This window comes from Schistocerca americana, chromosome 2, assembly GCF_021461395.2.
Source record: "Schistocerca americana isolate TAMUIC-IGC-003095 chromosome 2, iqSchAmer2.1, whole genome shotgun sequence".
Classification (NCBI taxonomy): Eukaryota; Metazoa; Arthropoda; class Insecta; order Orthoptera; family Acrididae; genus Schistocerca; species Schistocerca americana.
In genome coordinates, this window is record NC_060120.1 from 99346943 (window position 1) to 99363713 (window position 16771).

Below are 16771 nucleotides of genomic sequence, written 5' to 3' on the forward strand. Positions count from 1 at the left end.
TGCCAGAACCATGGCATAATTTCAAAATTTGCCAGATTAGTATATTTTAGAAAATCAGTCTCTATGAATAAGATTTTAAGAAAGGCTGGTTCTGTTGTTACAAAGAGGATACAATTATGCAAGAGAGAGGAGTGTGGTTTAAGTAATCAGCAAGGCACGATGCTGAATAAATGTCTTCACCTGCTGTGGGTGCTGCCTTTTATGTTTTGACATTGTGGCTTGCAATGTCTTGATTGTCAAGGAGCAGACAATCTCCCCAAGAATGTAAACACCAATGAACAAAGGAACATCTATAATGAAGTGTCACTCACTTCTTGTCGAGCCTCCAATGCTGATGTTATATATAATTTATACTGTATCTAATCCAAGTTACAAAGTAACTATGATCTGTACACCCACTGAACCAAATACAATACAGTCAATGATGAAATTCTGATGCCATTTCATAATTGGAGTAGATATCATTTTCCCTTCCACCAATAACAGCTGCAAAGGAGCTGTTCATGTCTCCCCAGGGCTGTAAATGGTTCTATGGAGATACTGCTTTGCAAGACCTCCACAGAAAGAAGACAATTAACAGCAACTGAGTTACATTAAAGGTAAATTAACACACAATACATCAGGTGACAGATCAAATGTGAGACTCAGCACCCAACACATAAGCAGAGGGTCAAAAACACTTCAAGGGGTACACTACATAAACTTTGTCAGAATACTCAGATGGTGGTTCTTCCAGCTGATAAAGATAATGTTACTGTTTTATTGTCTCATGAAGACAATCATGATAAAATGAACAGTTTATCAAGTGATAGTACTCATCATAAAATCAGCGAAGTTGCCACCAACCCTGTGGTAAGGAAGAATGTGTTTCTGAATGCTTCCCCCTTTCTGATATAAATTGTGTGAAGATTGAATCACGTGAAATGGTTCCTCGTGGGCTTTACAGGTTTCCAGAAATCCATACAAAAGATGTTCCTATGCAAAAAATAGTGAGTAACATTGGCTCTTCAAATTACGACATTGCCAAACAAAGACCTCTTGTGGGAAAATGTGCTCATGACACATGCAATTCTATGGACTTAACTCCCTGAGACTAAACAGAATGTGGATTTATTCCTTATCCACCAGCTTTCCCACTTTAGAATCTTTATCTCTTATTTCCAACGTCAATTATGATGTACTTTCTATTTAATAACAAAATTTTTTAACAAGAGTGATGGTGTTGCATTACTGGTCCGTTGTCCTTGGTAGTCCATACATTCGTGGAGGACTCCGAGGAAAAGGCACTAGTGTCTGTCTGTTTGAAACCAACAGTAATTTTGGAAATATGATTATGACTGTCTGTAGTGTAGCCACATGGTGTCAAATTAGAAAAATTTTCAAACCATGTAAATTCTACCATGAAAAATTTCAGTTTACAGTGGAAATCAAAAAGGAGGAATGTGTTCTATTTCTGTATTTTTTAGTTTGTCACAATGATGATGGTACCTTAGACATGCAGTTTACTGGAAGCCAAACCATGTACCTTAATATTTACATGCAAATAACTGACACCATTTATTCCAGGCAATGAGTATCCTCAGAACTTTAGCTTGTAAAACACATGGCACTGCTAATGAGAACAGTCTGTAGTACAACATCCTATACTTACTGTTTTTGAAGCAAAGTGGTATTGTCAATAGCGAACACACAAGACACTATGAATAAAACATAAAATGGAAATAAAGAATGAACAAGAAGTCACAGAAAGATTTAAATGCATGGCTTTCTTGCTGTATTTAGAAACACGTCATTAAAAGTATGTCGGACCATGACCAAATACGAAATTAAAGTGATTTTTCACCCTCCGTTGAAGACAGCAGCACTTTTGGGTTCAGTCAAAGATGATTTGCTGTTCTGCAAGGCTGGGGTTTACAAGATTCCCTATGAGCATCGCCTTTTGTATATTGGGCACAAGATCCATGTACGTCAGAATCCTATAGCCCAATAAAATAGCTGAAGCAGAACAGAGCATTGATACTGGTCAAGGAAAAAGTAGTTGTTTGAGTCCCAGTTTAGCACTTAGTTTCCATCTGCCATGGCTTCATAATGTTATATCTGCTATGGCACAGTAAGACACTGTTGGGCTACATACTTTTCATACAGTCTGATGATAGTGGCATATACATACTTCCTTAAAAAAAGATCTTTGTTTTATATATAAAAGGCAGTTCAGAAAAGTTGTTTCAAATGGTTATGAAAAAATTACAAGTATATAAGAATACAAAACTGGGGTAGCGATTATTTTCTAGTTTTTTGAAGTGAAAGAAGTAATGAAAAACAGGTGTAGCTCAACATACTTTCAAATAGTCAATATTAACTTTCAGATAAGTGGATATAAATGTACAAAGTCAACACATACGTACAGGTTTGTGTATGGTGATCATGTCACTATGGTCAGCAGATGAAGAGTACCATTAGAAAGAACCAAGACTCTTTTGGAATAAGCAGCTAAGCTCAGGACAATCTAAGACAATGAGGATGAATAATAACTATGATAAGACTCTCAGTAGCAGATTTCAATTCTGATAAAGTACACAGTTTTCAATACTTTACATTCCCATAGCAATAACCATAAGTGAAATAAATGTCTATATATTACGTACAAAAACATGCCAGTATTCCTTTAGAAAATTAATGTCTTGCATGATTTTACATCAAAAAATTAAATTTATGATTAGGCCTCCTGCTGCCTCAGGAAGTGAACCATGGATGTTCCAAAGCTGTTTCACAGAGGAGGACCGCACTGCAGTCCCTTCTCTAAATCCTCGCACAAACGAAAAAATGGCTGACATCGAAATAAGTGTCCAAGGAATAGAAAACCAACTGAAATCACTCAACAGAGGAAAGTCCACTGGACCTGACGGGATATCAATTCGATTCTACACAGAGTACGCGAAAGAACTTGCCCCCCTTCTAACAGCCGTGTACCGCAAGTCTCTAGAGGAATGGAAGGTTCCAAATGATTGGAAAAGAGCACAGGGAGCACAGGTAGTCCCAGTTTGCAAGAAGGGTTGTCAAGCAGATGCGCAAAACTATAGGCCTATATCTCTGACATCGATCTGTTGTAGAATTTTAGAACATGTTTTTTGCTCGCGTATCGTGTCATTTCTGGAAACCCAGAATCTACTCTGTAGGAATCAACATGGATTCCGGAAACAGCAATCGTGTGAGACCCAACTCTCTTTATTTATTCATGAGACCTAGAAAATATTAGATACAGGCTCCCAGGTAGATGCTATTTTCCTTGACTTCCGGAAGGCGTTCGATACAGTTCCACACTGTCGCCTGATAAACAAAGTAAGAGCCTACGGAATATCAGACCAGCTGTGTGGCTGGATTGAAGAGTTTGTAGCAAACAGAACACAGCATGTTGTTCTCAATGGAGAGACGTCTACAGATGTTAAAGTAACCTCTGGCGTGCTACAGGGGAGTGTTATGGGACCATTGTTTTTCACGATATATATAAATGACCTAGTAGATAGTGCCGGAAGTTCCATGCGACTTTTCGCGGATGATGCTGTTGTATACAGAGAAGTTGCAGCATTAGAAAATTGCAGCGAAATTCAGGAAGATCTGCAGCAGATAGGCACTTGGTGCAGGGAGTGGCAACTGACCCTTAACATAGACAAATGTAATGTATTGCGAATACATAGAAAGAAGGGTCCTTTATTGTATGATTATATGATAGCGGAACAAACACTGGTACCAGTTACTTCTGTAAAATATCTGGGAGTATGCTTGCGGTACGATTTGAAGTGGAATGATCATATAAAATTAATTGTTGGTAAGGCGGGTACCAGGTTGAGTTTCATTGGGAGAGTCCTTAGAAAATGTAGTCCATCAACAAAGGAGGTGGCTTACAAAACACTCGTTCGACCTATACTTAAGTATTGCTCATCAGTGTGGGATCCGTACCAGGTCGGGTTGACAGAGGAGATAGAGAAGATCCAAATAAGAACGGCGCGTTTCGTCACAGGGTTATTTGGTAAGCGTGATAGTGTTATGGAGATGTTTAGCAAACTCAAGTAGCAGACTCTGCAAGAGAGACGCTCTGCATCGCGGTGTAGCTTGCTGTCCAGGTTTTGAGAGTGTGCGTTTCTGGATGAGGTATCTAATATATTGCTTCCCCCTACTTATACCTCCCGAGGAGATCATAAATGTAAAATTAGAGAGATTCGAGTGCGCACAGAGGCTTTCTGGCAGTCGTTCTTCCCGCGAACCATACGCGACTGGAACAGGAAAGGGAGGTAATGACATTGGCACATAAGATGCCCTCCGCCACACATCGTTGGGTGGCTTGCGGAGTATAAATGTAGATGCAGAAACATTACTGAGAAACAGCTTTGACAATTTGAAGAGGCAAATCTCAGAAACAGCTTACAAGTCTGCTCAGAGAAATGGTACATGAATAATTAACATAAATGCTGAACTATATAAGCTGATAAAATGAGCAGACACTACAAGGTTAATGAAGAGCGGGAGAACAGCACATACAGGGTGATTCAGGAGGAATGTCACATAATTTGTGATGTGATTCTACATGTGAAAATAAACTGAAAAAGTCCTATGAATATGTCCGATTTTTGATCAGTATGGAACTGGAATAGATTGAAGAATAAACACACCCACAAATAAATACGAAGAAAAGTGTGATTATTACTTACCAAAATGCTGTGTAGGTGCTGTGGTGGACAGAATAATGGAAAGACAGATGAGTGATCCATCTTATAAGAGGTGTGAGAGTTCTCCAACAGATGGCAGCACTGTGATGTCACACTGAAGCAACAGTGTGCAATTTGATTAGTGACCAGTCAGGAGGACTGTGTGTATCATACTTGAGTGTTGTATATTTGATAAGTCCATTGTATCTGTGAATGCCAACATGCCAGATACACATACCTATGCAGAATATTAAGACATGTTGTTCATGCACGGTACTGTAATGGCAGTGCCTCTGCATCTGTGACAGAATACCAGAGACCTTCCCCTGATAAGCCCCCTGTTCAAAGGTATTTCCCAGTGTTTTACAAACTATGTGAATCCAGAACACTACCCAGTGTACACATAACATCACAATGTTGGGGAAAGGGATGACATTATTGCAATGGTACAACAGAGTCCCACCACGAGCACACAAATTTTCAATTATTACTTTATGACTACTCCAATTAGAAGTAAGTTAAACATGAATATTTTGAGACAGATCTGTTTTAACTAAATTAACCTTGATTGTTTAGTTAAAACCATCTACATCAAACATACCTTCTCTTTACAGTATACTAGTGGTATTTTTGAGGCATATTCCTCTGGAAGGGGTTCCGTCTCTAAGCAAGTCTTCTCAAATTTTTCTAAGGCATCTCTCAGTTGAGGACTGAACTCCCATTTGCCCCAAGGCTGTTTCTTGACATTGTTCTGGTGAATGGAAGTTAAGAAAACACCGAAATTAACAAAACTTGATTGAAATAATCATCCAAACACATCAATACATAAACTGCACTAGAAAGTAAAGCCTTGTGGATTGTTCAGCTGACTAATGGGGAAGGTTTTCTTTCTTAGCACAGTATAGAAACTTTGCTTTGTGAACTGTGTTTTGTATTATTGTATTCGTCCATTGTAGTTGACTCTGATGACTGCTTGTTGAGTTTAGTGTCATATTATGTTGTTGGTGACAGAGGGAAATGGGGTGGGTGACACCTGTTGCTGGCTTATACCCTAACCCACTTAAATACTGCCAAGGGGGCCATCAAAATTAACATTTTCATCTAATGGATTTATCACCACAAATAGTTTAATATCTCACTACTCTACAAATCACCAATGAGAGATTTGTAATTTAACGCTTATGATAGTTTAAAAGTCTAGTAATTAGGAACAGTCAGACATCTCCTCTCCTCCCCTTGTTGGCCACATGTTGGTGATGAAAATTTCTTTCACTTATCTCTCAGACGATCACCTTTGTAATAAGTTGCTCATTGTATATTACTTGGCAGAAGCAGAATACTGAGCACTCTCATAAGAAATTTGCTCTCTATTTTAAAGAAACTACTGTAGGTCTAGAAGATGAGTTCACTCACTTTAATTCCACATTCATATGGTGCTGTGTAATAGGAAATTTCAGTGCACAGAACACCGAAATAATTATGCCCACCATTTTTGTGATACAAAACATTATGAAGAAGCCCACAGCTCTCATGTCCATGAACTATTAGCAAATTTGGGCACATAGCATACTTTTGCACTGATAATCCACAACTGTTGTGATGTGAGAAACATTTCTTCTTTTTCATACTCCATTGTCTCAAAGACAAAGGTGTTTTACAATAGTATGAGTTAAATTTACTATTTCAAAATAATCATTGAGCGTGATGAAACTACAGTATTCACCGCAGGCCATCAAAATGTTTTGGTGTCCACAGATAAGAACAAGAGGGCTGTGGAGTGCCTGGAGCCGGAAACATACAACTATTGCAATGAAGAAGTATGATTACAAGCACAGAGAAGTGCTCTTATGGATTCATCTGGGTTCAAGGTAGCCCTGTGGGTCATCTACAACAACAACAACAACAACAACAACAACTGTACAGCATGGCAGTTGAAAGTCTTCACTATTTAGCAAGCACTGGACTGAAAGCGAAGAAGCATCATCCGGTAAATCCAGGTTTTATTCTACGTGGTTTAACATTTCTGTACTGAACAGACTACATGGTGGGTAACTACAAGTAAGCAGAAAATATTTAAATTTTCATATAATGACTGGTTTCAATGTGTACAGCATTTCATTGAAGACATTTCTGAAGGATTCTGAAAATTAATGTCATAATGCAAACTTTTCCTATTGGTGTCTGCTAGACATGTTGAGAACTGAACAACAGTACAAAAGGAATAGATACTGTAAGAGCAACAGTGCAAGTGTAGCTGAGTACAAAATCTCTAAGCAATATAAATTCTCAAAATCCTTGAAATTACAGATGCTAGATTAAGCTTAAACTCTGACCAGCCAGAACATATGACCATTGACCTACCATCAATATAAACCTGTTCAGGTAAAAGCAGCATCACCGGGCAAGGAATGGCTGCTATTAATACACATGCATGATGTATCAGTGAGCATGCTGGCCATGTGCAGAATGGAGCAGATGTTACAATCTGACTTTGACTAAGGGCAGATTGTGATGGCCCAGAGACTTGGTACAGGACAGGCAGCGAACTGTGGCATAACTAACTTCAGACTTCAATGCTGGGTAAAGTAAATGTTTGTCTGAACATACAGTGCACTAAACACTCCTAATGATGGGCCTCCACAGCCAACCACAAATGTGTGTGCCAATGTTAACACTGTGACATCAGCATCTATGACTGAAATGGGCACGACCATCGGCACTGGACATTGGTGCACTGGCAGAGCCTTGCTTGGTCTGATGAATGTTGATACTTTCTTCGTCGTGCTGATGGGAGGGTGCAAACCCGTTTTCTTCCAGGTGAACAGCTCCTAGATACCTGCACTGTGGGACAGAGACAAGCTTGCAGCTGCTCCATAATGCTCTGGAGAATATTCAAGTGTGCATCCATCAGTCCAGTCACACTTGTGCAAGGCACCATGATGGCCAGGGAGTATCGTACACTGGTTGGAATCCACATACACCCCCTCATGATGATCATGTTTCCAAAGGGAGTGGCATTTTTCACCAAGATAATGCGTCAGGCCGGGAGTGTGATGGAGTGGTTCAAGAAACACAATGGTGAGTTCTAACTGATGTATTGGACCACCCCTCCCCCCCACCCCCCAACTCACTAGAGCTGAACTCGACTGAACACATCTGGAATGTGATATAACATGGCATCAGAGCTCATCATCCCTCTCCCCAGAAGTTATGGGAATTAAGTGACTTGTTTGTGCAGATGTGATGTTAACTCCCTCCAGCGACCTACCAAAACCTCATTGCTTCCATGCCACAACGTGTTGCTACTGTTATCTGTGCCGAAGGTGGACATACTAGCTATTAGGTAGGTTGTCATTATGTTCTAGCTGATCAGTGCATATTATTGACATTGTAAAACACCATGACTGTATATTAACTTACATATAACTATTGATAACTGGAACTGGGCACTTCTGAAATATCTTTTTATTTCCATGAAATAGTTTGCAAGCCTCTTCAGGCTCAGATTCAGATGAGATTGTGAGATGATTTGCAACAGAATTACCTCGATGAACCCCATTTCAGTTTGCTACAAGAGCGGCTGCTTATTGCAGACAATACTGATCACCACCTACAGCAGGGTATTAGCTATTATCATGATGCAGTTCCTACCCCCATGAACCATGGACCTTGCCATTGGTTGGGACGTTTGCGTGCCTCAACGATACAGATAGCCGTACCGTAGGTGCAACCACAACGGAGGGGTATCTGTTGAGAGGCCAGACAAATGTGTGGTTCCTGAAGAGGGGCAGCAACCTTTTCAGTAGTTGCAGGGGCAACAGTCTGGATGATTGACTGATCTGGCCTTGTAACACTAACCAAAACGGCCTTGCTGTGCTGGTACTGCGAACGGCTGAAAGCAAGGGGAAACTACAGCTGTAATTTTTCCCGAGGGCATGCAGCTTTACTGTACAGTTAAATGATGATGGCGTCCTCTTGGGTAAAACATTCCGGAGGTAAAATAGTTCCCTATTCGGATCTCCGGGCAGGGACTATTCAGGAGGATGTCATTATCAGGAGAAAGAAAACTGGCGTTCTACGGATCGGAGCGTGGAATGTCAGATCACTTAATCGGGCAGGTAGGTTAGAAAATTTAAAAAGGGGAATGGATAGGTTAAAGTTAGATATAGTGGGAATTAGTGAAGTTCGGTGGCAGGAGGAACAAGACTTCTGGTCAGGTGACTACAGAGTTATAAACACAAAATCAAATATGTGTAATGCAGCAGTAGGTTTAATAATGAATAGGAAAATAGGAATGTGGGTAAGCTACTACAAACAGCATAATGAACGCATTATTGTGGCCAAGATAGATAAGAAGCCCATGCCTCCCACAGTAGTACAAGTTTATATGCCAACTAACTCTGCAGATGAAGAAGAAATTGAAGAAATGTATGATGAAATAAGGGAGATGAAAATTTAATAGTCATGGGAAAAGGGAGAGAAGGAAACATAGTAGGTGAATATGGATTGGGGGTAAGAAATGAAAGAGGAAGCCGCCTGCTAGATTTTGCACAGAGCACAACCAAATCATAGCTAACACTTGGTTCAAGAATCATAAAAGAAGATTGTATACATGGGAGAAGCCTGGAGATACTGACAGGTTTCAGATAGATTATATAATGGTAAGACAGAGATTTAGGAACCGGGTTTTAAATTGTAGGACATTTCCAGGGGCAGATGTGGACTCTGACCACAATCTATTGGTTATGAACTGTAGATTAAAACTGAAGAAACTGCAAAAAGGTGGGAATTTAAGGAGATGGGACCCGGATAAACTGACTAAACCAAAGGTTGTACAGAGTTTCAGGGAGAGCATAAGGGTACAATTGACAAGAATGGCGGTAAGAAATACAGTAGAAGAAGAATGGGTAGCTTTGAGGGATGAAGTGGTGAAGGCAGCAGACGATCAAGTAGGAAAAAAGACGATGGCTAGAAGAAATCCTTGGGTAACAGAAGAAATATTGAATTTAATTGATGAAAGGAGAACATATAAAAATGCAGTAAATTAAGTAGGCAAAAAGGAATACAAACATCTTAAAAATGAGATCGACAGGAATTGCAAAATGGCTAAGCAGGGATGGCTAGAGGACAAATATAAGGATGTAGAGGCTTAGCTCACTAGAGGTAAGATAGATACTGCCTACAGGAAAATTAATGAGACCTTTGGAGAAAAGAGAGCCATTTGTATGAATATCAAGAGCTCAGATGGCAACCCAGTTCTAAGCAAAGAAGGGAAAGCAGAAAGGTGGAAGGAGTATATAGACGGTCTATACAAGGGCGATGTTCTTGAGGACAATATTATGGAAATGGAAGAGGATGTAGATGAAGATGAAATGGGAGATATGATACTGCGTGAAGAGTTTGACAGAGCACTGAAAGACCTGAGTCGCAACAAAGCTCCGGGAGTAGACAACATTCCATTAGAACTACTGACAGCCTTGGGAGAGCCAGTCCTGACAAAACTATACCATCTGGTGAGCAAGATGTATGAGACAGGCAAAATACCCTCAGACTTCAAGAAGAATATAATAATTCCAATCCCAAAGAAAGCAGGTGTTGACAGATGTGAAAATTACCGATTTATCAGTTTAATAAGTCACGGCTGCAAAATACTAACACGAATTCTTTACAGACGAATGGAAAAACTAGTAGAAGCCGACCTCAGGGAAGATCAGTTTGGATTCCGTAGAAATGTTGGAACACGTGAGGCAATACTGGCCCTACGACTTACCTTAGAAGCTAGATTAAGGAAAGGCAAACATACGTTTCTAGCATTTGTAGACTTAGAGAAAGCTTTTGACTGGAATACTCTCTTTCAAATTCTGAAGGTGGCAGGGGTAAAATACAGGGAGCGAAAAACTATTTACAATTTGTACAGAAACCAGATGGCAGTTTTAAGAGTCAAGGGGCATGAAAGGGAAGCAGGGATTGGGAAGGGAGTGAGACAGGGTTGTAGCATATCCCTGGTATTATTCAGTCTGTATTTTGAGCAAGCAGTAAAGGAAACAAAAGAAAAATTCGGAGAAGGAATTCAAATCCATGGAGAAGAAATAAAAACTTTAAGGTTCGCCGATGACATTGTAATTCTATCAGAGACAGCAAAGGACTTGGAAGAGCAGTTGAACGGAATGGATAGTGTCTTGAAAGGAGGATATAAGATGAACAACAACAAAAGTAAAACAAGGATAATGGAATGTAGTTGAATTAAGTCGGGTGATGCTGAGGGAATTAGATTAGGAAAGGAGACACTTAAATTAGTAAAGGAGTTCTGCTATTTGGGGAGCAAAATAACTGATGATGGTCGAAGTAGAGAGGATATAAAATGTAGACTGGCAATGGCAAGGAAAGCATTTCTGAAGAAGAGAAATTTGTTAACATCAAGTACAAGTTTAAGTGTCAGGAAGTTGTTTCTGAAAGTATTTGATGGAGTGTAGCCATGTATGGAAGTGAAACATGGACGATAAATAGTTTAGACAAGAAGAGAATAGAAGCTTTCGAAATGTGGTGCTACAGAAGAATGCTGAAGATTAGATGGGTAGATCACATAACTAATGAGGAAGTATTGAATAGGATTGGGGAGAAGAGAAATTTGTGGCACAACTTGACTAGAAGAAGGGATCGGTTGGTAGGACATGTTCTGAGGCATCAAGGGATCCCCAGTTTAGTATTGGAGGGCAGTGTGGAGGGTAAAAATCGTAGAGAGAGACCAAGAGATGAATACACTAAGCAGATTCAGAAGGATGTAGGTTGCAGTAGGTACTGGGAGATGATGAAGCTTGCACAGGATAGAGTAGCATGGAGAGCTGCATCAAACCAGTCTCAGGACTGAAGACCACAACAACAACAACAACGTGATGCAGTTCATCAGTAAAGCCCACAGTGGTGGTCTGCCTTGAAGCCATTCTAGTGTTTATATATGTCAGGAGAACTACACTTGCCCACACCTCGTAAGTAAAATTCTAAATCTGTACCTATGTTCAGCAAGATACCTTACACCTGTGAGTGGTGGAGAGTACTTTGTGTACCAGTGTCCGTATATGTAAGAGGAAGCAATACACTGTTTGACTGCCCTAAAAATAAACTTTCTTGGAATTTTAACAGTGAACATGCCTCTATTGTAACTCTTTATCGGCTATATTTTATCTGCCAATACTACCGGATAACAGACCAGATTGACGACCAATGCTTGAGAATTAGTCAACAATAGTTTAATAAGCTATATCCTTCATGGTTGGACAACTGGAACAGGAAAGGGATTTATTACTGACACAGGTACTCTCCACCATATACAGTAAGGTGACTTGCTGAATAAAGGTGGAGTGGGTAAGTGTAGTCATCCCGGGGATTCTTTCAATGAATCTCACACTTTTCCAAAACTAGTTTTACACAGTTGCGTCACATTAAAGTTTCATCCCTAAATGACAAACATCATTCCAGTAACCTACCCATTCACTAAATATGTTGCTTCATGAACAAGTTTAGATTCTGAGATAGTTGTTTAATATCTAGTACTGCTGACCATTGTCTTCAGATACAAGATATCTGGAATTTCTCATTTACACATTCAAAGAATGAGCAATTCAGTGCCAAAGCTCTTATTACTGTCAATTTCAGACTGAGAAAATAGTGATAGCAGACCAGTTATCTTAATCTTAATCACTTCATTGCATTACTTATAGTCTTTTCAAAATTACTTTAGGGATCAAAAGCTAAGAAGGAAATAGTGGGGATGAGGCTCACATAGCAGGTATGGCACACATTCAGCCCACGTAAGGAGAATATGTGTCCAGCCAGCACTATGTAACAGCAGGTGCGTGCATGCATGTGTGCGTAAAGCTGGCAAGTTTTCTTTCTTTCGTGTCTCCTTGTCAGTAACTAAGACTTTTCTTTTTCAATGAGTGGACTCCCTTATCCCTGAAGTATTTGTGTTAATTTTTTTTTATCTTTAAAATGATTCTGTAAACTGAGAAGCATTAAACAACTGTGATGATAATCATCACCCACAACCCTTATAATGAACAGTAATTCAGTGTGAAATGGTTCTTAGGATAGACATTATTTACCACTAATGAATGAAAAATCTACATGAAGACTTAATCAGAACTGTCAGTGGAAAAGAAGTTGATTCTAAAGAAACACAACACATAGGATACAATACTCTCAGTGGCAGCACATACCAAACGGGTTGGAGAAATGATTCAGAAGAAACTATTCTTCTTTTCACTGACCACTTAGAAAATTCTGATACCCAGCTCACAGTAAAGTATGCAAGTCAACATTAAGTGTGCAATAAAGAGGCATTTTACCATTTCATAGATTCAATTGTCAAGTAAGACAGATGGAAATGAGTATTCATATACAGGTACTGCAATTTTTTATGATTACAAGAAGGTCAGTTAATGAGTCTATGTTAGTTCAACTGAAAACTGAGAAATTTTTGACCAAAATTATTGTCCTGCTGGAGAATGTCATGTCCAATCAGGAAGATATACATCTCAAAGGAATGTACACAATTAAAAACAGCATGATGAAACTCATAGCTTTTATTGTATCTTCTGTTGCGACTGCAACCAATGTGTACAGGAAGAAGACCCACACAAACCTGTGCCTGCTTGCAACAAGCTGCTACTATCTAGCACAGCGGCAGACAGTTTTAATCACCCAGGTAGATTGTGCAACATTGTGTGTGACAAGGTAAGCCTCGCAGCCGAAGTTTTCCATAAAAATTGCTACAGTGGAGCACTGACTAGAAGGGCATTCAAGGAAAGAGGCAGAAAGACGGAGAGAGGAGAAAGGAGGCAAGAGACTCACTCTCCTTTGTTACTCTGGACCAATCTCAGTCAAAAGTTGCACGGTTGCTTGGAAAATACATCATCAGAACCATCTTTGAACCGCCACCTAAGATGAAAGAGTTTTTTTGGCTCTGCGAAATGTACGGGGAGATACAGTATTCCTACTGAATGCAGACTAATATATTGACCAAATGCATCACTGTATCTTCAGACGCCCTAAGGAACAACTCAAATGTGTATGACTGGGACACAAAGTGAGAGAGCATAGAGCAGCATAGACAATCAAAACTTTCATTTTCAGAACACCAAGCCAACGTGCCAAGCAACTGGCTATTTGGCCAGCATTATAGAAGAATCCATAAAAATTAGGATTTACAAGAATCTGGTCAATAGGGATAGAAAGTTGCCAACTTAGTTTGGTGTGGAATCCCGTGATAGCAGAATCTGATGACAGCGCACCCAGGATGTCAAGCACACACCTGGAATGCCCAGGCAGAGATTCGAGTGCATCCTCCACTCCACCAACCATCCCCACCACTGCAGTCCCATCCCCTCCCTGCGGAACACCCAGCTGGTCACAGCCAGGTGGAGGGGCACACCACTAGTACACACACTGGAAAATCTACAGTATCTCATTACTTCACCAGAAGATGACGGGTATGCCACTTGCAAAAATGAGGTATTTTAAATTTGCCTCATGGCTACAAACCCAAGAACTTTTTATTAACAAGGACTAGGTTTTTACACATAACCTGAAAATTATATAAAAAAATTAGTCACAAATTTAATGGTACTTATGAGTGATTTGGACTACACAACATACAATAAAATAACAAAATAGAATGAAAATATCATTGTAAAATGTTTGCATGTATCAACAAACTTTTAACTTCAACCATTATGCACAATTACAAGTTTTTACAAAGTTTTTTCTCTGGAGCCAAATACCTACAAACCTCCCTTTGTTAACAAGTATTGTTTTAAACTGTATTTATAAATCCTTCAGTTGAGGAAGACTCCTGTCTTGAAACAATGTCACAAAAACACACAATTTAATAAGCAGATTAAGTAACAATAGCATGAAGGTACATTTTGTTTCACAAGATAAGTATTTTAATGGTTCTAATTCTTTAACAATTCAGTGACTCAAATCTCTATTTGCAGTTAATTCTAAAAGTTCAAACGAATCAAATTACTTAAAAAATTTGCTTCCTTGTTTGCCTGAAAGAAAAATATCTGAATTCACACATAATTTTTCAAATTTCTTCTTCAATCATATTCAGGATATGTAAAGAAATTTTGTAAATTGTCAAACTTCACTATGTTGAATTTAATACCAGCTGGAGAGTTAGAAAATTAAAAAGGAAAATAGATAAGTCGACATTAGATATAGTGGGAATTAGTGAAATGTGGTGGTGGGAAGAACATTACTTAGTCATTGCAGGGTTACAAAACACAAAATCAAATAGGGTACTGCAAGAAAGATGTATAAGAAAACAGGAATTCATGTACAATACTATGAACAGTACAATGAACACATTACTGTAGCCAAGGTAAACACAAAGCCAAAAACCACCACAGCAGTACAAGTTTATGTGCCAACTAGCTCTGCAGACGATGAAGAGATTGAAAGAATGTACAATGAGATAAAGGAAATTAGCCACTGTGATTGGTGACTGGATTTCGGTAGTAGGAAAATGAAGAGTAGGAAAGATAACAGAACATGGACAGGCGGAAACATATGAAAGTTTGTGTCACTTTGTAGAATTTTGTGCAGAGTGTAATTTCATCATTGCTAACACTTGGGCTAAGGATCATGAAAGGAGGTGCCATACATGAAGGAGACTTAGCAACACTGGAAGATTTCAGACTGATCACGTAATGGTAAAACAGATTTTAAAACCAGATTGACATTGCAAGACATTTCCAGGGGCAGATATGGCTGTAAATAATTGACTGGTTACTGACTGCAAATTAAAGCTAGAGAAATTGCGAAAAGATAAGAAATCAAGGAGATGGGACCTGAATAAATTGTAAGAACCAGAGGTCACTGAGAGTTTCAGTGGGAGCATGTTGGACTAAGGGAAAGGAACATAACAGAAGAGTAATGACTAGCTTTGAGAGATGAAATAGTGAAGGAAGCAAAGGATCACATAGATAAAGGGAAAGTTAAAGGCCTAGTAGATATCTGTGGTTTACACGGGAGACATTGAATTTAACTGACAAAAAGAGAAAACACAAAAACGCAGCAAATGAAGTTGATGAAAGAGTTGTTGTTGTTGTTGTTGTTCTTCTTCTTCTTCTTCCTGTAGGTCTGTCCTCAGGCAGGTATCAGCTGGGCATCATCCGTATCTCTCTGCCCTAAGCATCCTCTTTCATTTGCTTGCTCTTAACATCTGTTAGCATTCAAAATTTTCTTCCTCCTCTTCTTCTTCTCCACGTTTTTGCTTCTATTTTTCCCTTCACAATCCCCTTTAGTAGACACTACCTCCATGATCTGTGGCCCATCCAAGATGTTTTCCTCTTCTGTATTGTCTTCAAGAAGTGCCTCACCTCTCCTACCCTGATCAGCATAATCTCATTTCTCATTCTGTTTACCATTTCACTTTCTCCACAACCGTATTTCAAAACTTCCTAAATATCTTTGTTATTTGTCTGACTGTCCACATTTCAGAACCACAGGACACCACACAAAATATTTGGTGAACCTATTCCTTAGTGTAATGGGGATGGCTTCTGGATGTCAGCAAACCTTTCGCGCTCTAAAAAGCTCCCTGTCGCATGGAAATGCCACATCTCACTTCCACTGGACTTTATCAAGCTTCCCAAGTACTGTAATGACTGAATCTGTTCTAATACCATTCCAAACAGTGACATATTAAGTGTATCATCACCTTTTCTGATTCTCACCACCTTGGTCTTGCCAATGTTCAGTTTCTTTCCAAACTCTTTAATCACACTTGCAACATTCTCCATTATTACCTTGAGCCCTCCCTCTGTTTCTGCTAGCACACTGATATCATCAATGTACTTAATAGTTTTATTATTTCTCCTCCAACTGCAAGTTCTTTTGACTTTACCAAGACCTTAGTGATTACTTATTTATTGTGTGTATATATATTTATTATTTATTTATTTATTTATTTTTTTTTTTAATTTTTTTTTTTTGGAAAGTGCTGGCGATGTACAGCAACCCTGTCCCACATCTAACATCTTCTCCTACTCCAAGTACCACTT

The 16771-nt window shown here is 39.2% G+C and overlaps 1 protein-coding gene across 1 annotated transcript in view; it reads right to left on the reverse strand.

The window, feature by feature from the left end:
• LOC124595651 overlaps nt 1–16771 on the reverse strand; it is a 104806-nt gene that overhangs the window by 48788 nt on the left and 39247 nt on the right. The window contains exon 2 of the mRNA XM_047134492.1: nt 5305–5454. Coding sequence (XP_046990448.1) covers nt 5305–5454 — 150 coding nt within the window. The remainder of the gene's footprint in view (nt 1–5304; nt 5455–16771) is intronic.